At 43.2% G+C, this 21,879-nt stretch overlaps 1 protein-coding gene across 3 annotated transcripts in view; it reads left to right on the top strand.

The window, feature by feature from the left end:
* LOC129696954 (katanin p60 ATPase-containing subunit A1-like) overlaps window positions 1-21,879 on the top strand; it is a 31,848-nt gene that overhangs the window by 3,455 nt on the left and 6,514 nt on the right. The window contains exons 2-9 of one of the 3 annotated variants that reach the window (XM_055635092.1): window positions 6,989-7,139; window positions 7,771-7,944; window positions 12,617-12,774; window positions 14,148-14,322; window positions 14,824-14,942; window positions 15,036-15,141; window positions 17,543-17,701; window positions 20,867-20,993. In XM_055635092.1, the coding sequence (XP_055491067.1) occupies window positions 7,134-7,139; window positions 7,771-7,944; window positions 12,617-12,774; window positions 14,148-14,322; window positions 14,824-14,942; window positions 15,036-15,141; window positions 17,543-17,701; window positions 20,867-20,993 (1,024 nt within the window). In that variant the 5' untranslated portion in view covers window positions 6,989-7,133. The remainder of the gene's footprint in view (window positions 1-6,988; window positions 7,140-7,770; window positions 7,945-12,616; window positions 12,775-14,147; window positions 14,323-14,823; window positions 14,943-15,035; window positions 15,142-17,542; window positions 17,702-20,866; window positions 20,994-21,879) is intronic. The other 2 variants (XM_055635093.1, XM_055635094.1) reach the window with 2 other exon arrangements.

The raw sequence follows: 21,879 nt of genomic DNA on the forward strand, positions 1-21,879 counted from the left end.
CCCTTACACCATCGCCATCTACTCGTCAGCCGCCCCTCCCTACTCCGGGTCTCCCATCTCCAACTACCCACACGTCTCCCTCTGGTTCTCTATTTCACTCTTCACCTTCCTTTCTTATCAGATTTCATCATTTGCATTCCTTTGTCTTTTCGAAGTATCTCCTTCAGCCTTGATCGCTGTGTCCACTCATATCACCCCCATCTGCCTCATCTGCCATTCAACCCCTCCTTACCTGGATCCATCCATCACTTGCCAGTTCTTGCAGTACTCCTTCCCCATGCCTCTTTCTACCAACTACCTCCCTCTGCTCCATCAGTCTAAAATAGGTTTCCAACCTGAAAAATTGTCTGTTCATTTCCCTCATCAGAAGGTCATCATAAGTGACAGGAGAAAATTCAGGCCATTCGGCCCATCACGTCTACTCTACCATTCAATCATGGCGGTTCTAGCTCTCCCTCCTAACCATATTCTCCTGCCTTCTCCCCTTAACCCCTGACACCCGTAATAATCAAGAATCTATCTATCCCTGCCTTAAAAATATCAATTGACTGCCTCCACAGCCATCTGTGGAAAATAATTCCACAGATTCACCACCCTCTGAATAAAGAAATTCCTCCTCATCTTCCTCAAGGAATGACCTTTAATTCCGAGGCTATGTCCTCTAGTTCTAGACTCTCCACCTTGTGGAAACATCCTCTCCAGATACACTCCATCCAAGCCTTCCACTATTCTGTACAATGAGGTCCCCCTTTCATTCATACATTGCAAAGATGAGCGAGAAGTCAGAGGATTGGGTAATGTTTTAAGAGCAACAGAAGATAACTAAAAAGGCAATACAGGGAGAAAAGATGAGGTACGAAAGTAAGCTAGCCAAGAATATAAAAGGAGGATAGTAAAAGCTTCTTTAGGTATGTGAAGAGGAAAACATTAGTTAAGACCAAAGTTGGACCGTTGAAGACTGAAAAGGGTGAATTTATTACAGGGAAACCAGGAAATGGCAGATGAGTTGAACAGGTACTTTGGATCTGTCTTCACTAAGGAGGACACAAACAATCTTCTTGATATAGTAGCCAGAGGATCTGGGGTGAAGCAGGAACTGAAGGAAATCCACATTAGGCAGGAAATGGTGTTGGTAGACTGATGGGACTGAAGGCTGATAAATCCCCAGGGACTGATGGTCTGCATCCCAGAGTACTTAAGAAAGTGGCTCTAGATATAGTGGACGCATTGGTGATCATTTTCCAATGTTCTATAGATTCAGGGTCAATTCCTGTGGATTGGAGGGTAGCTAATGTTATCCCATTTATAAAAAAAAAGAGAGAGAGCGAGAAAACGGGGAATTATAGACCACAAAGCCTGACATCGGTGGTGGGGAAAATGCTGGAGTCAATCATAAAAGATGAAATAGCGGCACATTTGGATAGCAGTTACAGGATCGGTCTGAGTCAGCATGGATTTACAAAGGGGAAATCGTGCTTGACTTATCTTCTGGAATTTTGGGGATGTAACTAGGAAAATGGACAAGGGAGAGCCAGTGGATGCAGTGTACCTGGACTTTTAGAAAGCATTTGATAAGAGATTAGTGGGCAAAATTAGGGCACATGGTATTGGGGGTAGAGTACTCAAGCCCTGTGCTACGCAGCTAGCTCCAGTGCTCACTACATTATTCAACCTCTCCCTGGACAAGTCCGTGGTCCCTGCCTGCTTCAAAAAATCCATCATTGTACCGGTACCAAAAAAATGCCTCCCCAGCCTGTCTGAATGACTACCGTCCGGTGGCCCTTACCTCGGTAGTCATGAAATGCTTTGAGAGGCTGGTGAAGAATCACATCTGCGCCTTCCTCCCTCGGAACATGGACCCGTTGCAGTTCGCATATCGTCCGAACAGGTCCACAGACGATGCGGTCTCCCAGGTCTTGCAAACCGCTCTCTCCCATCTGGACAGCCAGAAGGGAGGCTACGTGAGGATGCTGTTCATAGACTACAGTTCAGCCTTCAACACGATAGTCCCCACCAGTCTGGCCGGGAAGCTAATGGAATTGGGGCTCAACACCTCCCTGTGTGCCTGGGTCCTGGACTTTCTCACCGCCAGGCCCCAGGTAGTCAAGATGGGAGGGAATACATCGAAGTCCCTCACCCTGAGCACAGGATCGCCCCAGGGTTGCGTCCTCAGCCCCCTATTGTACTCCCTGTACACACATGACTGTGGCTAGGTTCAGCTCCAACTCAATAATTAAGTTTGCTGATGACACTGTGGTGGTGGGCCTGATCTCAGACAACGACGAGAAGGCCTACCGGGAGGAGGTGGCTGATCTAGCACTCTGGTGCCAGGATAACAGCCTCCTCTTGAACATCAAAAAAACAAAGGAGCTGATCATGGACTTTAGGAGGGCACATCATCCGAGGACGTACACTCCATTGAGGATAAATGGGGATCCTGTGGCTAGGGTGAACTGTTTTAAATATCTGGGAGCCCACATCTCCGAGGATATGACATGGGCATCACACGCCTCAGCACTCGTGAGTAAGGCAAGGCAGCGCCTTTACCACCTCAGGCAATTGAGGAAATTCGGAGTGTCCCCGAGGATCCTCCAGTGCTTCTACGCAGCGGCGGTGGAAAGCATCTTGTCCGGAACATTACCATCTGGTTTGTGAATTGCTCTGCCAAGGACAAGAAGGCTCTGCAGAGAGTAGTGCGTTCGGCCGAACGCACTATGAGAACTTCACTCGCCCCCCTGCAGGAACTATACAACAGGAGGTGCAACTCCAGAGCAAATAAAATCATGGGAGACCCCTTCCACCCCTGCAACGGACTGTTCCAGCTGCTACGGTCAGGCAAACGCCTCCGTTGCCATGCGGTGAGAATGGAGAGGTTGAGAAGGAGTTTCTTCCCAGAGGCAATTTGGACTGTAGGGACTAACTCTACTGAACGTTTTTCCTTCCATGATTTATTATGTAAAAGAATATGTGTTATGATTGTGTTTATAATTTGTTTGGTTGTTTTGTTGTTTGTCTTTTGCACAAAAGTCCGTGAGCATTGCCACTTTCATTTCACTGCACATCTCGTATGTGTATGTGACAAATAAACTTGACTTGACTTGAGAGTGCTGACATGGATAGAAAATTGGTTGGCAGATCGGAAACAAAGAGTAGGGATTACCGGGTTCCTTTCAGAATGGCAGGCAGTAACTAGTGGGGTACCGTAAGGCTCTGTGCTGGGACCGCAGCTATTTACAGTATATATTGATGATTTAGTTGAAGGGATTACAGGTGACATTAGCAAATTTGCAGGTGACACAAAGCTGGGTGGCAGTGTGAACTGTGCGGAGAATGTTATGAGAATGCATGACGATTTGGACAGGTTGGGCGAATGGGCAGATAAATGTGAGGTTATCCATTTTGGTAGCAAAAACAGGAAGGAAGATTATTATCTAAATGGTGTCAAGTTGGGAAAAGGGGAAGTACAATGGGATCTGGGGGTCCTTGTTCATCAGTCAATGAAATTAAGCATGCAGGTACAGCAGGCCGTGAAGAAAGCGAATGGCATGTTGGCCTTGGCCTTCATAACAAGAGGAGTTGAGCATAGGAGCAAAGAGGTCCTTCTGCAGTTGTACAGGGCCCTAGTGAGACCACACCCGGAGTATTGTGTGCAGTTTTGGTCTCCAAATTTGAGGAAGGACATTCTATTGAGGGAGTGCAGCATAGGTTTACAAGGTTGATTCCCACGGAAAAGTCCGTGTTGGCGGAATGTCACATGATGAGAGAATGGAGTGGCTGGGCTTGTATACTCTGGAATTTAGACGGATGAGAGCGGATATTATTGAAACATATAAGGTTATTAAGGGTTTGGACACGTAAGAGGCAGGAAACATGTTCCCGATGTTGGGGGGGGGGGGGAGAAGGGGAGTCAAAACCAGGGGCCACAGTTTAAGAATAAAATCTAAGCCATTTAGAACGGAGATGAAGAAACACTTTTTACACACAGATGTAAGTCTGTGGAATTCTCTGCCTTGAAGGGCGGTGGAGGCCGGTTCTCTGTGTACTTTTAAGAGAGAGCTCGATAGGGTTCTTGAAGATAGCGGAGTCAGGGGATATGGGGAGAAGGCAGGAACTGGGTAATGATTGTGGATGATCACCCAAGATCACATTGAATGGCGGTGCTGGCTTGAAGGGCCGAATGGCCTACTCCTGCACCTATTGTCTATTCCTGCACCTATTGTCTAAGAGGGAGTTAGATGTGGCCCTTGTGGCCAAGGGGATCAGAGGGTATGGAGAGAAGGCAGGTACGGGATACTGAGTTGATGATCACCCATGATCATATTGAATGGCGGTGCAGGCTCGAAGGGCCGAATGGCCTACTCCTGCACCTAATTTCTATGTTTCTATGTTTCCTCTGAACTCTAGCGAGTGCAGGACCAGTGCCGTCAAACTCTCATCATATGTTAACCCACTCATTCCTGGGATCATTCTTGAAAACCTCCTCTGGACCCTCTCCACAACCAGCACATCCTTCCTCAGATATGATGTCCAAAATTCCTCACAATACTCCAAATGTGGCCTGACCAGCACCTTCTAGAGTCTCAGCATTACATCCCTGTTTTTGTATTCTAACCCTCCTGAAAGAAATGCTCGAAGCTGCTGACGTGCTGAGTTTCTCCAGTAGTTTGTTTATTGTTCAGAAATGGACAATATGTTCGTTCCCAACCCAGCAACAGATTATGTTTGACGTCGAACAATCCCTGTTTAATACGTACCAGGGCCCCATCCCTGACCTCTACCTCCGCTACATCGACGACTGCTTTGGTGCCACCTTCTGCACTCACACACAACTGACTGACTTCGTCCACTTTACCACTAAATTTTTTTTAATTTGTTGATAAACGCTTTTTCCATCATTCCCACTTCAGAATTAACATTAACATTTCAACTGAAATATCTCCTGACCAAATTTGCGATGTAGATGACTGACTGAAGAAGTAAAACCAGGATAAATCCAACGTATAGTTGTGAATGTTGCTCATTAAATAACTACACTACTGATACTCCATATTAAGAGCATTGGTTTGCCATTAAAATGAATTCTGTAATAACGTGTCAACATTAGCAGTGACAATCGAACACTGCTGCTTTAATGTTTCACATGTTCACAATTTAATTAATCCATCTTTATGGATTAAAACAAATAATAACATTGGGAATTAAAACATATTTGATTGCATTCCGTTATCAAACATAGTCAATGTTCGCTCTGAAGACATTTCCAGCATAATAGGGATCGGTGCGGATTGGATGGATTGAGGCATGGGAATTGGTGCTTGTTGGTTGGAGTAGGTAAAATTGTGAGGGGGGAGCACGGGGGATGACAGTGCGTTGAATGGGTGGGGATCTGTGCAGGATGAAGGGGTGAAGCAGTGCAGGATGGATGGGATGGAATGGGGGGTCAGTACAGAATGAATTGGGGGACCAGTGTAGGATTGATGGGGAGTGGCAGGAGAATCAATGCGAGGTGGATAGGGAGATCAGTGCAGGACGAATAGATGAGGGGGGTAGTAGATGAGGAGGGGAGCACGGGGGATGTCAGTGAGGACTGAATAGAGGCAGGAATGGGGAGCACTTCGGGATGGGGTCTCAGGATAACGGGGGGCGTACAAGAGAGAGAGATTGAGAGGAAGGGGCAGAGGAGGTGGGAAAGGAAGGGCAGCGCTCCTCGGTCAACACCAGCATCAGCGCTCAAATCGCTATCAAAATATGGAGGGCACCGGGGAACAGAATATCTTGGCGGCCGCGCGCGCATGCGCACACTCATGCGCGCGAGGCTTCGGAGGCCCTGTGAACGGTAATTTCAGCTCAGTCCAGCGCTAAATGCAGCTCAACTGCCTGTCCTGCCTACAGCCCTGTCTCAATCCAGACAGGGCTGTAAGTTAACCTGGCGGGACAGGCACAATTGAGCGGGGTTTAGCGCTGCTTCTCTGCGCTGGCTGTGGGCAACGCTCCCGTCTGACCCCAACGTCTCTGACCACCCGGTTGTGGGAAAGATGCTAAATGTGGCGTGACGGAGCTCAGTCACTCAGGGCTGGTGGGCTGGCAGCTCAGTCACTCAGAGCTGGTGGACTGGCAGCTCAGTCACTCGGGGCTGGTGGCTGGCAGTTCACTCACGGGTATTCCTTGAAATTGCATTTCAAGCAGAGCGCAGGCCACCAAATTGAATTTCATAGCATTTCCAGCCAATTGCAGGCCACCAAATTCAATTTCATAGCATTTCAAGCAGAGCGCAGGCCACCAAATTCAATTTCATAGCATTTCAGGCAGAGTGCAGGCAACTAAATTCAGTTTCATAGCGGCTCCATCTCCTCTTACTTCGGCCACTGACGGACACCTCCCTCCTCCAAGGGTCTGTTTTGAAATAGCCGTTGGCGGAGTGGCAGCAGCGGCCTTTATCAGGCCGGGCGGGGTGCAGGATGAGCCAAGTTGCCAAGCCGGGCAAAATGACTCGCCGTTTAGGTTGCCCGGCGGCACTTTGGGTGGTCAGCGGCACCCGGGCAACCGCTAATTTCGAGCCCTTCCCATACCCCACAACACTGCTCTCTCTGTCCCCATCCCCCCCCCCCCCCCCCCCCCCCCCCCCCCCCCACTCGCAACAAGGGCAGAGTCCCCCTAGTCCTCACACCTTCACCGCACTAGCCGTCACATACAACAAGTAATCCTCCGTCAGTTTCGCCACCTCCAACGTGGCCCCGTCACTCGCCACATCGTCCCATCTCCTCCCATGTCTGCCTTCCGCAAAGACCGCTCCCTCCGTAACTCCCTTGTCAATTCTTCCCTTCCCTCCCGTACTACCCCCTCTCCGGGTACTTTCCCTTTTTCAGCATTTTTGTGTACCAACAGATTATGTTTGCTTGTTTCTAGCATTGTTGCTAGTTTGTATAAATCAGATTATTCTAAATTCCATACTGGATTTATTTTTTTCTAATATTTTATTGTTAAACAGGCATAGGGGTATATTTGAACACATTACCGAAAGAAACAATTGAAAGGGGAAAGAGAAGAAAATTACGATTAGCATAATAAATAATGTATGCGGTGTAGCGGCACCGAATGAGGGTGTTGTCTCGAGCTCAGCTACCTGTCGACTCATGCAGGTGAGATCTGCTTAAGTGCTTAACCCATAAAGTCACATGACAGTCCTCGTAACCACTGACGAGGGTTCGACTGTAAGTGGTCTGACCATTAGGTGACGCCACAAAGGGAAAATAACACAATTAGAATAAAACAAAAGGGGCCTACAGTGTGAGAAATTAATAAGGAAGCAATTACTAAAGGTGAGCTGGCATAACATCATATTATTTAACCTAAATTTCCCAGGATTTCAAGTGAATTTGAAAACAATTGAATTCTGACGAAAAGCTCCACAATTAGAGTTGAGAAATCAATTAATTTGTGTTTGTTTTGAGTCTACCGAAAATTAACTCCTTGTTATTATTAATAATATTATGAAATCGCTCTTGTCCACTTAGTTCAGCTGGATAAAATCTTGATGTAAGATCTCTTGAGAATTATAATGTTGTAATGGTGTGTGATATTCATGAAGGCCCCTAAAGAAGGATGGCTGAATTAGAAAGACTGTTTGCTGTATTTAAAGCCTAGTGGGGGGGGGGGGGGGGGGGGGGGGGGGGGGGGGGGGGGGGGGCAGGAGAAAATATATCAAGATATATTCTGTATTTCTCAAAAGTTATATTTCCTAATGTTTTAAAAACATTATTGTTTTTCTAGAATGTAATGAAAATGAGTCTTCTTGAAATAAGTGAAAACGTGAAGTTGGGCAGAGAATTCGCCTTATTGGGAAATTATGATTCTGCATTGGTATACTATCAGGGCGTGGTTGAGCAGATTCAAAAATATTTATCCTCTGTCATAGATCCTACATACAAGCAGAAATGGAATCAGGTAAAACAAAACGGGACTTTTTCCATTTTTTTTTTAAATTGTTGGATTTAGGGTTATAGGACTGCTTTATAGTTAAACTTTGCCAAGAGTGATGGCCAAGATCCCATAATCAGATAATTTTGACGTTGTATGTTATACATAGATACATAGACAATTGGTGCAGGGGTAGGCCATTCGGCCCTTCGAGCAGCACTGCCATTCAATGTGATCGTGGCTGATCATCCACAACCAGTACCCTGTTCCTGTCTTCTCCCCATATCCCTTGATTCCACTAGCCCTAAGAGCTCTGTCTAACTCTCTTTTGAATGCACCCAGTGAATCGCCCTTCACAGCCTTCCGAGGCAGAGAATTCCGCAAATTCCCCCCCCCCCCCCCCCCCCCCCCCCGGGGAACATGTTTCCTGCATCTAATGTCTTAAAGATAGCGGAGTCACGGAATATGGGGAAAAGGCAGGAACGGAGTACTGATTGTAGATAATCAGCCACGATCACATTGAATGGCAGTGCTAACACGAAGGGCCGAATGGCCTACTCCTGCACCTATTGTCTATTGTCAACCCCGTAATAATTTTTTTGTTTCTATAAGATCCCCTCTCATGCTTCTAAATTGCAGTGAATACAAGCCCAGTCGCTCAATTATTTCATCATATGACACTCCAACCATCCCTGCAATTAACCTCGTGAACCTACGCTGCACTCCCTCAATAGCTAGAATGTCCTTCCTCAAATGAGGAGACCAAAACTGCACACAGTACTCCAGGTGTGGTCTCACCAGGGCCCTGTACAACTGAAGAAGGACATCTTTGTTCCTGTACTCAACTATTCTTGTTATGAAGGCCAACATGCCATTATCTTTCTTCACTGCCTGCTGTAGTACCTGCATGCTTACTTTCAGTGACTGATGTGCAAGGACACCAAAGTCTCGTTGTACTTCCCCTATTCTTAACCCACACCCTTCCGATAATAATCTGCTGCCTTGTTCTTGCCACCAAATTAGATAACCTCACATTTATCCACATTATATCACATCAGCCATACTTCTGCTCACTCACCAAACCTGTACAAGTCACACTGCATCCTCATAGCATCCTCATCACAGTTCACACTGCCACCCAGCTTTGTGTTGTCTGCAAATTTGCTAATTTTACTTTTAATCCTTTCATCTATACCATTAATGTATATTGTAAATAGCTGCAGTCCCAGCACCGAGCCTTGCAGCACCCTACTCTTTGTTTCCTGTCTGCCAACCAATTTTCTATCCATGTCAATACCCTACCCCCAATACCATGTGCTCTAATTTTGCCCACAAATCATCTGTGTGGGACCTTATCAAAGGCTTTCTGAAAGTTCAAGTACACTACATCCACTGGCTCTCTTTTGTCCATTTTACTTGTTACATCCTCACATAATTCCACAAGATTAGTCAAGCATGATTTCCCCTTTGTAAATACATGCTGACTTGGACTGATCCTGTTATTGCTCTCCAAATGCGCCGCTATTACATCTTTAATAATCAACTCCAGCATCTTCCCCACCACCGATGTCATGCTAACCTGTCTATAATTCCCTGCTTTCTCTCTCCCTCCTTTCTTAAAAAGTGGGATAACATTGGCTACCCTCCAATCAACAGGAACTAATCCAGAATCTATAGAACATTGGAAAATTATCACCAATGTGTCTACGATTCTAGAGCCACCTCCTTGAGCACCCTCGGATGCAGACCATCAGGCCCTGGGGATTTATCAATCCCATTAGTCTACCCAACACCATTTTCTGACTAATGTGAATTTCCTTCAGTTCCTCCATCTGAGATTGTTTGTTTCTTCCTTAGTGAAGACAGTACCAAAGTATCTGCTCAATTCGTCTGCCATTTCCTTGCTCACCATAATAAATTCACCTGTTTCTGTCTTCAAGGGACCCACATTTGTCTTAACTAATTTTTTCCTCTTCACATACCTACAGAAGCTTTTGCTATCATTCTTTATATTCTTGGCTAGCTTACCTTCGTACTTCATCGTTTCTCCTCGTATTGCTTTTTTTGTTACCTTCTGTTGATCTTTAAACGTTCCCCAATCCTTTGACTTCCTGCTCATCTTTGCTATGTTATACGTCTTCTCTTTTATTTTTATACTATCCTTGACTTCCATTGTCAGCCATTACTACCCTTAGAATCTTTCTTCCTCTATGGAATGAAATGATCCTGCTTCTTCTGGATTATTCCCAGAAATACCTGCCATTGCTGTTCCACCGTCATCCCTGCTAGTGTCCTTTTCCAGTCAACTTTGGCCAGCTCCTCCCTCATGCCTCCATAGTCCCCTTTGTTCAACTGCGATACTGACACTTCTGATTTTACCTTCTCCCTCTCAAATTGCAGATTAAAACTTATTAAATTATGGTCACTACCTGCTAATGGTTCCTTTACCTTGAGTTCCCTTATCAAATCCAGTTCATTACGCAACACTAAATCCAGAATTGCCTTCTCCCTGGTAGGGTCCAGTACAAACTGCTCTAAGAATCCATCTCGGAGGCACTCTACTAAGTCCCTTTCTTGGGGTCCAGTACCAACCTGATTTTCCCAGTCTACTTGCATGTTGAAATCTCCCACAACCACCGTAGCATTACCATTGTTACATGCCAATTTTAACTCCTGATGCAACGTGAACCCTATCTCCAGACTACTGTTTTGGGGTCTGTAGAAAACCCCCATTAGGGTCTTTTTGCCCTTACAATTTCTCAGTTCTATCCACAATGACTACATCTTCTGATTCTATGTCGCCCCTCGCAAGGGACTGAATTTCAATCCTTACCAACAGAGCCATCCACCCCTCTGCCCACCTGTCTGTCTTTTCGATAGGACGTATACCACCGAATATTCAGTTCCCAGCTTTGATCCTCGCAGCCATGTCTCTGTAATTCCCACAACATCATACTTACCAATTTCTGAGCCGCAAGCTCATCCACTTTATTTCTTATACTTCGCACATTCATATATAACACTTTTAATTCAGTATTCACCTCCCCTCTCACACCGGTTCCTATTTCACCTGACCTTACTCTTTTATCCCTTCTTGAACTTTCCATCCCATTAATTCGGGTGTCTTTTGTTACTTTTCCTGTATCCTCTTCCCCTTTAACTTCAACCGTATGCCAACCCCTCTGCCCCGCTATTTAGTTTAAATTCACCCTTGTATACCTATACACAAATGTTATTGTTACCCCTATCACTATTACAAATCACTATTCTATTAGAAATCAGTCATCGATTCCTAACACAGATGATATTTGCTGTGTACAATTTATGCCATGTCATGTAGGAACAGACTGATGGCTTCTATGCAAACAACTACAAATAAATCCATAGACTCAGCTTTATTGGTAAACTGTTGTCTTGTGCAGTTTAAACAATCCTTCAAGCAGGTCTTTTTCAAATGTACTTTTACAATGTTTTTATTTCTTCGCTTAACAGATTGGTATTCTTTTGTTTCCCGCTTCAATTCTGTACATTAGATAACTTTGACTGTATCATTCTGGGAAATGCCTTCAAAACCTTTGGCTTGAGTTTCCCTTCAGCTTAGAATCCATTCAACTCCCGGCCTTCCTCAAATTTCCAGATTTTATTGAAAGATACATTCTGAATAAAATCCCCAAAAATGGAATTTTAAAACTTTAATTGCTGATGCTGGAAACGCAAACCAAAAAGGTCATGCAGCATTAGTGGAGAAAGAAACAGATTTGATACTTCATGCCAATGACCCTTTATCGGAACTGTAAAGTCCATGTTAGGTTGCACAGAAGGAGGGGGACAGAGAGAACGTAGTGATTGGGTGCAGACTACCAAGTTATTTATGCAGTAATTAGAGACGTATGGAAAAAATAAAGGAAAACAAATTGAAGCAGTGTGATTTTCACCAGATCCAATACTTTATTCCTTGGAGAGTAGGAGGCTGAAGAGTGATCTTATAGCGATGTATAAGATCAAGAGGGGAATAGGTCCGGTGAATGCACAGAGTTTTTTACCCAGAGTAGGGAAGTCAAGAATCAGGACATAGGTTTAAGGGGAAAGGTTTAATAGGAACTTGGGGGGGCAATTTTTTTTCCCCACAGAGGGTGGTAGGTATATGGAATGAGCTGAAAGATTTAGAAGGATTTTGGCCAAATGCAGGCAGGTAGGACTAGAGTAGATGGGGCATCTTGGTTAAGTTGGGCTGAAGGATCTGCTTCCCTGCTGTATGGCTCTATGACCATGACTAAAGGGCAGGGGGTTCTGAATTTATTAAATTCATTAACACGTCCCAAGGATCCAGATGGTAGATGAGACGCTGTCGTGTTTAACAAATAGCCTTCAAAATGTAGTGCTTCTTACCTTATTTATTTATTTATTTATATATTTGCATTTCAGAGGATAACATAAGGAATAGAAACAGGATTTGCATTCAGCTCCTGATACCTGCTCCATTATTCAATAAAATTATAGCTAATTTTTACCAAAGTGCTCCTTTTTGCGCCAATGTCATGTTTCGTGCTTCCCTCAAATTCTAAAAGTTAATGGCGGTGAGGAAGAGTAACTGATGTTTTGTAATGTGATTCTACTAATATGAATGAATTCTACCTATTTTTGTAAGTAGCATTAAGTTCCTTAACTGAATAATTCCTACGTTGTTTTGTCCCCGTAGATATGGCAAGAGATAAATGAAGAATGTCAGCACGTCAAAGAGATTATGGCAACGTTAGATGGGTTTAAGAATAACAATTCTCCATTGCAGGCTGTTCGGCATGAAGGGCCAGCACATGATTTAGATGTCTGGTCATTGCCTGTGCCTGTAGAGCGCAAGTAAGTGATGATATCTTGTATCTTCTGGCCAAGAGTCCACAGCCTGTAACAATAACCGTTTCTCTTGCCACAGATGCTGCCTGGCCTGATGACTGGTTCTTATCTTATTTCAGATTTCCAGCATCTGCAGATTTTGATTTTCATATCATATATGTACTGATGATCTCAAAACTTGGTGTGAAGTATTCTCTAACTTAAGTTTTGAGCAGCAAAGTGTGCTTTGAAATAATAATAATTTGCTTCAAAGCATAGAATTACCAGATACCTTTTTGTGTGGATGGTGAAAGAAAGATCAAAATACAGTTTTAGTATCATCCTTAAAATTACAGCGAGTTAAGTGTAGATAAGTGAAGTTAAGACTTCATGTGAACTAAAAAATAAATTTAAAAAATCCTAGTTTAAATGTTAGTTGTTAAAGATAGACATTGTATATTAAGAATGTATTCAGTAATTCCATAAATGCTTGCCAGAGTATGGAGTTCTAACTTTGTTAAATTTTAACCTGCATTTATAATTGCAAATCATTGTTGAATTAAATTATGGAAATAACAGACTCGCCTATATCTTGTCAATCGAAGGGTTCTACGGGTGCACTGTGATGACATATTGCATGACTTCTCGAATAATGACCCAACAGCATATTCCACCAGTGTGCACCATTATGTTGTTTATCCTCCTCTTTCACCCTGAGCCAGAAAGTCACTTGCTTCCGGTTGAATTTTGTGGGATCCAGAATGACCAACGATATCAATGTGAGAACCACAAACTCCCTTGGTGTTCTCAATATTGGATTCAATTTATTCCAATATCATTCGGAAGCTGCTTCTTCACTTTTGGCAGACGTGGGCCAGGAATTCCCATTAGTATGAAGATGGTGTTCGTCAAGGAGACTTTGACCATGTGGTAATCTGGCAGAGCATGGAATAGAGTGTCTGTCTTGGGTGTCTCACTTCATCAGCCAGGAGGAACAGTGGAGCAACTACTCAAATTCATCTCCATCTTATATTGGTGTAATGATTGCATGCAAGCCATGATTCTAGTCAATGGGTTTATCACCAAGCCAGTCTATGTAAAAACTGGTGTCGAATAAGACTGGATCAATGTCCTATTAGTTAATTTAACCATACCTACTGCAATTAGATATTTGAAATAAGGAGCACTAAAAAATATTGTTTTAGGAAAGCATTGGGCTTAGTCAATCCATTTAAAGGGATAGACTTCAAAAAACAAAATTAAATCTTTCAATATTTAAAGTAAGATGATTGGAGCAAAGAACAAATAATTAATTTTTGTGGGTTTAGGTTTATTGATATTGAAGTGTGGGAATATTGGCTGACTTATAACCAAATGGATTTTTATTTCTCTTAACATAGACCATCGCCACCCCGAAGAAAACGACAATCCACTCCCTGCAATGACCTTAGAGCTCCTCAGAAAGATCGCCTAGGGGCTCCAGTTAAAGGTTCTACCCGTCCAGTATCTCGACAAGGAAACAATGACAAAGCCAAAGTAAACAAAACCAAGGAAAAGAAAGGGAAGGAGGACAAGGTAAATTTTCATAACAAGAAACTAAAAAAGCTGTGCTAAAGCGTTGGGAAATAATGGAATTATAGTTGTAAAGGGTTTTAAACTTGCATTTTTTAATGTTCAGTGAAAGTTTCTCTCATTGAAATGTCTGTTGTGCAATAGGAATTGCTATATCCTTTGTTAATACTTTTTACCTTTTCTCTGTTTTCAGTGGGGAGTTGAGTTATGTTGTCTCAGTTTCACAGTGTGTTGTGACTTATGGACAGTCGCATGTTATCAAGACTTGCAAAAGCAAAAGGTTTTAGTGTATGTGTTATTTTTCAAACGCCATCTGTCCTATTGCACGCTTTTTACTTTTTATTTAGATTTTTATTTTCAGGAAAGCATAAACTGGAACATATTCCCAGTCATGTGGTATGCATGTCGCTCCAGATTTTTATTTTGGTAGTTTGTCACCAAATAAAGGAATGTATAAGAGTTTTATTTTTTAAGAAATAATATTTTTAATCTATATGTTGATAGATCAAACAAACTGATGCCTCTGATAGTGAGCCAAAAAAATTTGATGGGTCTGGAAATGACCGGGATTTAGTGGAAGCTTTAGAGAGAGATATAATATCACAAAATCCAAATGTTCGATGGTGAGTAAAATCATTGATGTCTGTATCTATTGAAAGCAAATAACAGTATGTAGGAATTGAAATATAATTCAACAACACAAATTTGTTTTTCAGGGATGATATAGCAGATCTGGCACTAGCAAAAAAATTGCTGGAAGAAGCAGTAGTTCTGCCTATGTGGATGCCTGACTTCTTTAAGGGAATCAGACGCCCTTGGAAAGTAAGATAATATTCTGTATCTCTCAAAGGCTATTAAGTCAAATATATATATCTAGGTGTGTATATATTTAGTTATTTATTTGCCCTTTGCATATGTTGTTAAATGAATCCTTATAGAATCAGAACAGTACTTTATTTGCCAAGTATGTTTTGCAACATACTAGGGATTTCATTTGCCAAGTCAGTCATACAAATAAAAAGCAACAGATCACCCAAAACACATTTTAACATGAACATCCACCACAATGACTCCTCACTGTGATGGAAGGCGAAATATAGTTCCAATCCCTTCCCTTTGTTCTTTGGCGGTCGGGGGGGCCTCGAGCCCTCCGTTGATGGGACGATCTTGACCCCCCTGTAGCCGGCGGCGTTTGGGCCTTCCGAGTCGAGGCAATCAGCTCCTGCATCGGGAGGTTGTCAACTCCCCCGCGCTGGACAATCAAACCTTGCGTCGTGGCTGGTCGAACCTTCCACGACGTTGGAGCTCCCGACTCGGCCTCTCCCGAGACTGCGAGCTCTTGGTGGTAAGTCCACAGGCCGCAGTTGGAGTGATCCCAGGCAAGGGATCGGCTCCGATGTTAAGTCCGCACCCCAGGGTGGGGCTCACGACAGTCCGAGGAGGCCTCCAGCTCCATCGATGGAAGGCTGCAGAGCGCCTGGAGAATGCGATGTGAAAATCAATCGCATTTCCTGCAAAGTAAGCCCGAAAATAAGTTTCCTCCGATCCCCTCCCCCCACATAAGACAAACTGGAGAACATTAAAACAAACTTTTAACAAACACTAAAACCAATTTTAAGAGATGAAAAAACGAGCAGACTGCCGGCGGAGCTGCCATTGTACAGTGCCCCTGGTGGAAGGTACTGACTACAAAATTAGAAGAGCTGACTACAAAACCATACACGGCATGTGTCATTACAAAGGAATACAGAGAATTGACATGAACTAATATATCTATAAAAGATTTTAAGAATCTATTCTTAATCTAAGGGATGGATACAGTGGCGTAGCTGCTACCTCGGCACCAGAGACCCGGGTTTGAATCTTCCTTGGGTGCTGTTTGTGTGGAGTTTGCGCTTTCTCCCTATAACTGCATGGGCTTCCTCCGAGTGCTATATTTTCATCCAATGTCACAAAGATGTATCGGGCTTGTGGTTTAATTGGCCTCTATAATTTGTCCCGTGTGTAGGGAGTGGATGCAAAAGTGAGATAACATAGTGCTAGTGTGAGTAGGTGATCAATGCTCCGCAAGGACTAGGAGGGCCGAAGGTTCTGTTTCCATGCTGTTACAATTAATCAGTTTAGATGGTGTTCTTAATAACACATTTACGTTGAATTACAGACTGGGTCTTACCTGATCCAGACCACTTCTTGTATCCACGCCCTTTTCCCACCACCATCACTGCTTCTCTCATTGATACACATATTGTCCTATAAGTCGTATTAATGACTTTCCATTGCTACAGCTCCATTTACCCCAGTTTCAGTTTCTCACCTTCTCCTAGCCAAAACAAGCATAGGGATCCCCTTGTCCTTACCGTTGTGCGGTATGCCCCTATCACTGAATCATTTAAGAACAATAGAAACAGATTAATTTTTTTAATTAATTTCAAAATTATTTAATAATTCAATAAATAATGGGTTCCAATTTTCCATTTGTCAGCTTGCAGGTTGTGAATGAGGAAAGTCTAGACTATCTGCTGAAAAATAGTATGAATGTTCAATTCTCCAATTTTAGGTAACTAACTTAGAAACAACTCTCCCATCTTCCTCCCCTTCCCCTCTTTCTCCCGCCCCCTCTCTCTCTTCCCTGTGTTCCACCTGGATTTGTACCCATTTCATTCCTTCCCTTTCCACCTATATTCCTTCCTCTGGCTTCATAATTCACACCTCTTCAATCCTTATCTCACACATTTTCTTTTCATCACTATCAGTCTGAAGAAGGGTCTGGGCCAAAAGGTCACCTAACCATGTTCTCCAGAAATGCTGCCTTGCCCACTGACTTACTCGAGCACTTTTTTTCCTGAAGAGATCTGCTGAACATTATGCTTTGTGCTTAATTTCAACTGGTAATACTGCCCATCTGCTTCCCCTGGGGTGATTTTAATTGTTGACATTGCCCGACAGAATCAAATTCACAAGGAACTTATGGATACATTAAAATTCTACAAACCTTGTTGCGCCAAACTAAACTACCTGGATCCTATCAACTTAATTTATTTAATCGGCACGGACTTGTAGGGCCGAGATGGCCTGTTTCCGTGCTGTAATTGTTATATAATCCAATGTTCAGATCTTTTAATTTGTAATTTCCTGTATTGTGTCTCTTTTGTAATGCAAGGATGCATTGCCATTTGTATAAACGTGTAGAGTTTGAGGATATGTTCACTTGCTTATAATTCAGGGAGTTCTGATGGTTGGCCCCCCAGGAACTGGAAAAACAATGTTGGCTAAAGCTGTTGCGACAGAATGTGGAACAACATTTTTCAACATTTCATCTTCAACACTTACATCCAAGTATAGGGGAGAGTCGGAGAAACTGGTTCGCCTTCTGTTTGAAATGGTAGGTATGGAGAAATAATATGTAATCTTAAAGCTGTTAAAGTAGTTGCAAGTTTGTAATTAAATCGCTTTGACAGTTAGTGCTATAAGGTCATAAGTGATAGGAGCAGAATTAGGCCATTAGGTCCATCAAGTCTACTGCCATTCAATCGTGGCTGATCTACATCTCTCCAAACCTCATTCTCCTGTCTTCTCCCCATACTATTCAAGAATCTATCTATCTGCCTTAAAATATCCATTGACTTGGCCTCCACGACCTTCTGTGGCAAAGAATTCCACAGATCCCCCTCCTTTCTAAAGGAACATCCTTTCATTCTAAGGCTGACTAGAAATTATTGGACTGAACGTGACCGATATGGTACATAGAGGGAATTCAAGTGAGGTAGAGCTGAGTTACAGAGAAACTAACCACATCCAGTAGATACAGTGTACTATGCATTGTTTGTGTAGATAGAGATAAAGGCAGCAAGTGTATTTAACAAGGTAGCTTAGCAATGGAAGTTGTGCAGAGGAGGGAGCGGAAGCATAATATGGTAGTTGTAAGGAATTTAATTAGAGGGTTTGTAAATGGGTTTAAGAAGTCGACATGGTATGTTGCCCACCTGATACAATGAGGAACATCCTGAATAGCTTTAAAGGATTTTGAAGGGGAGAGTATCCAGTTATAATCGTACATGTTGAACCTATAACGTAGGACTGAATTTTCAAAAGATTTTGTTCAGCGAGTACTTGTCTTCTTTCATGACAAGGAGGAGGCTGGGCTAGATTATTCACTTGAATCTTTTGGTTAAAGGAAATTGATTCGCCCAACTTTGGCATTTGTCTGTGATAGTGTTGTCATACCTCTGTTTTCTGGAAAACTATGACAGTTGACCTATTCTGGTCTCTGGTGACTGTAAAAATGGGAATAGCTAGTCTTTTTATACACTATCAGAATCAAAGTAAATTAGAAAAATAATTAATAGTTAGCATTTCTGAATCTGCCAATAAGTCTGATAATACCAAACTCCCAGACTTCCGTTAAGTGATTATGTGACAGCAGTTCTGTTAAGAACTTTTGCATTAGCCAGGGAAACCAAGCCTATTAATGGTTAAAGTGAATAAGCAGTGACTAATAACTGGATTGCAGGGAAGTAAATTTGAAGATATCTGCGTCAGACATAAAGTTTAAAACGGGGTATTTGGTAAATGGTGAAAAACTGGAAACGTGCAAGGTCCACAGGCACTCGTATAGTGTGTGTGTGTGTATATGTCTCGGCTGGATTACTGTAACGCACTTTATTTTGGAGTTAGCCAATCTTCCCTTGCATGTCTCCAGTTGGTTCAGAATGCTGCTGCTCGCCTTTTAACTGGAACTTGTAAGAGGGAGCACATAACGCCTATTCTGGCCTCCCTCCACTTGCTGCCTGTGTACTTTAGAGTTAATTTCAAGATTCTTTTATTTGTTTTTAAATCTTTAAATGGTCTCGCCCCGCCTTACCTCTCTGAGGCCCTACGCTCCTGCTCGGTGCCTCAGGTCAGCTGATCAGCTGCTCCTGGAGGTACCGAGGTCTAGGCGGAAGCTCAGTAAAGTAGCCTTTATTGTCATTCAGACCTTTCGGTCTGAACGAAATTTCGTTCAGAGGGGATAGAGCCTCCTCTGTTGCTGCTACGACATTATGGAACATTCTACCTTTGCACATTAGGCCCCTTCACTGTCCATTTTCAAAACTAGTCTTAAGACCCTTTTCTATTCCTGGGCTTTCGACCCTGCATGAGACTTTGCTCCTGTTTTAGTGTTTCTATTGTTTTTTATTGTTTTTACTGTATTTTAATGTTTTTATTGTTTTGTTTTATGTTTATGATTAGTCATGTTGCAACAGTACTTTCAGTGGTTGTTTTTAAAATGCTCTATAAATAAAGTTCAGTTCAGTTATGGACTGCAAAAAGCAATTATTTTGCACGTCGGATATAAAAACACTGCAGATACTAGAAGTGTGAAATAAAAATACAAAATGCTGAGGATTCTCAGGAGGTCTGGCAGTGCCAAAGATAGTACAATGTTGGATGGAAAATTAAAATGATATGTACCTGGAAACTCAGAGTCACCATTGCAGACATTGTGAATGCTCTGTTTTCCCCCACAATAGCACTGAGATAAACGCACTTAGCCCATCAGCTTTGCCATAATTCCTACACCTCTCCCTGCTTGTCCTTTCCGTGAGACTTACTGGCCCTAACCTCTTCCTCCTAATGGTTGATGGAGATGGGAAACTGAACCAGGGAGTCATGGATAGAAAGGTCCCTTCAGAATGCTGAAAGGGGCGGGGAGAATGTATTGGGGGAGGAAGCATATTGAAAATGATGGTTGGTTGGGAGGCAAGGACAAGGGGATCCCTATGCTTGTTGGCTGAAGGAAGATGGGGAACTGAAATTGGGGCAAACAGAACATTAGCAGTGGCAAGTCAACCATAGTGGGAAGGAAGCCATGATTAAGGAAAAATAAATAAACTTCAGAAGCAAGGAGGGGAAAGTCACCTCCCATACAAATTGAATGGAACCAGAGAAGCTGCAAGAATGAAATTAAGTCTTTGCGCAAAGCAATATGGGAAGAAGTATGTGGTAGTCTATGGACAATAGCATATATTGTTTGCTGGCCTAACTTCTGAGATGGAGATATAGAAGTTAGGAAAAGGAAAGGAAAGGATATGGGCTTGTTAGAGTGAGACCAGAATGGAAATTGCCATTGAAGGTAATGAAACTTTCAGATTCTGTATGAATACAAGATTCAGGATGAAAATAGTCTCTGCTGTATTCTGAAATTCCAATAGATTTCAGTTTCAACGCAAAAATAAAGAAATGGTTGAGCAACAGCTTGGCTAAACTGTCACAATTATTTTAAAAAGAATACAGGATGCATTACTCCCAAATTTGAGAAAATATTGGTAGTGGGTGAATCTTTTGGATTATTCTAGAGATATCAGTGATATAGTGGGAAGAAGGGTAGGTTTGATTTCTAAAAAGTTCACTTACTGACTTTTACTGTCCATAAAATTAAAAAAAACTTGTTCAAAGTTACTGTGTAGTGTTTCCATTGCTGAAGAAAACAATAGAAAAGTTTTCATGAAAATGTTGGAAATGATGCTGAGACATCACTTGATAATACATTCTTGTTTTTGTTTTTGAGGCCAGATTTTATGCCCCAACAACCATTTTCATTGATGAAATTGACTCCATTTGCAGTCGTAGAGGAACTGCTGAAGAACATGAAGCGAGCAGAAGAGTGAAAGCAGAACTCCTCGTTCAGATGGATGGTAATTTTTCATTTTCTTTCCTTTGTAAATCATGGGGCCTTTCTCAAATAATCATTCTTTATATGAGCCAAGGTTAATTAGCTATTTAATTGTACAGAACTTGGTTACAAGCTTTAATGTGTGATTGTTTAATGTCCACTGTGCCACACTTCCCAAAGAAGCTTCACATTAGCAGTAAGATTTGTAAAGACCAATTTGAGGTTTTTGATTGTTTTATTTTTCTTCAGTTCAATTGTACTCTGGCTGCTGAAATAAAGTACGGACATGATAGAAATACAGGTGCACAACCTTTTATCCGAAAGCCTTGGGACCAGACACTTGTCGGATTTCGGACATTTTTGGATTTCCGAATGGAAGATTTTTAGCGTAGATTAGGTAGGTAGCGCGGGCGGCTTGAAAAGTCTGGAGCGACTGCCTCCTCCCCGGAGACCGGGGAATCATTGCATAAATGTTAGTCAGTTAGTTTGGAGGGATTTTATGTGGTGGGTGGGTGAAGGGGGAAACTTTAATTCTTAGTCCCCTACCTGGTCGGTGACTCCCAACATCGCGGATCTGGGGGCTCCGTCCGGCCGCGGGCGGCACCGGTTGTAGCTCCGACCCCGGCAACTCTACCCCTGGCTGCGAGGCGCTCCAAATCCAGCGCCGCCCGCGGCCCCAGCTCCGCGAATGTTGGGAGAAAGCGGCCTCCGCGCCCTGGAGCTTACCGCACGGCGACCCAGTAAGGCATTGCCCGCTCCCCGCTGGTATCCCAGCACTGTGACGCCGCCGACTCCCAACATCGCGGAGCTGGGGTGGGGGGCGTCCGGCCACGGGCGGCGGTGGATTTGGAGCGCCTCGCAGCCAGGGGTAGAGTTGCCGGGGTCGGAGCTACAATCGGAGCCGCCCG

This window comes from Leucoraja erinacea, chromosome 5 (genome assembly GCF_028641065.1).
Source record: "Leucoraja erinacea ecotype New England chromosome 5, Leri_hhj_1, whole genome shotgun sequence".
NCBI classification, from domain to species: domain Eukaryota; kingdom Metazoa; phylum Chordata; class Chondrichthyes; order Rajiformes; family Rajidae; genus Leucoraja; species Leucoraja erinaceus.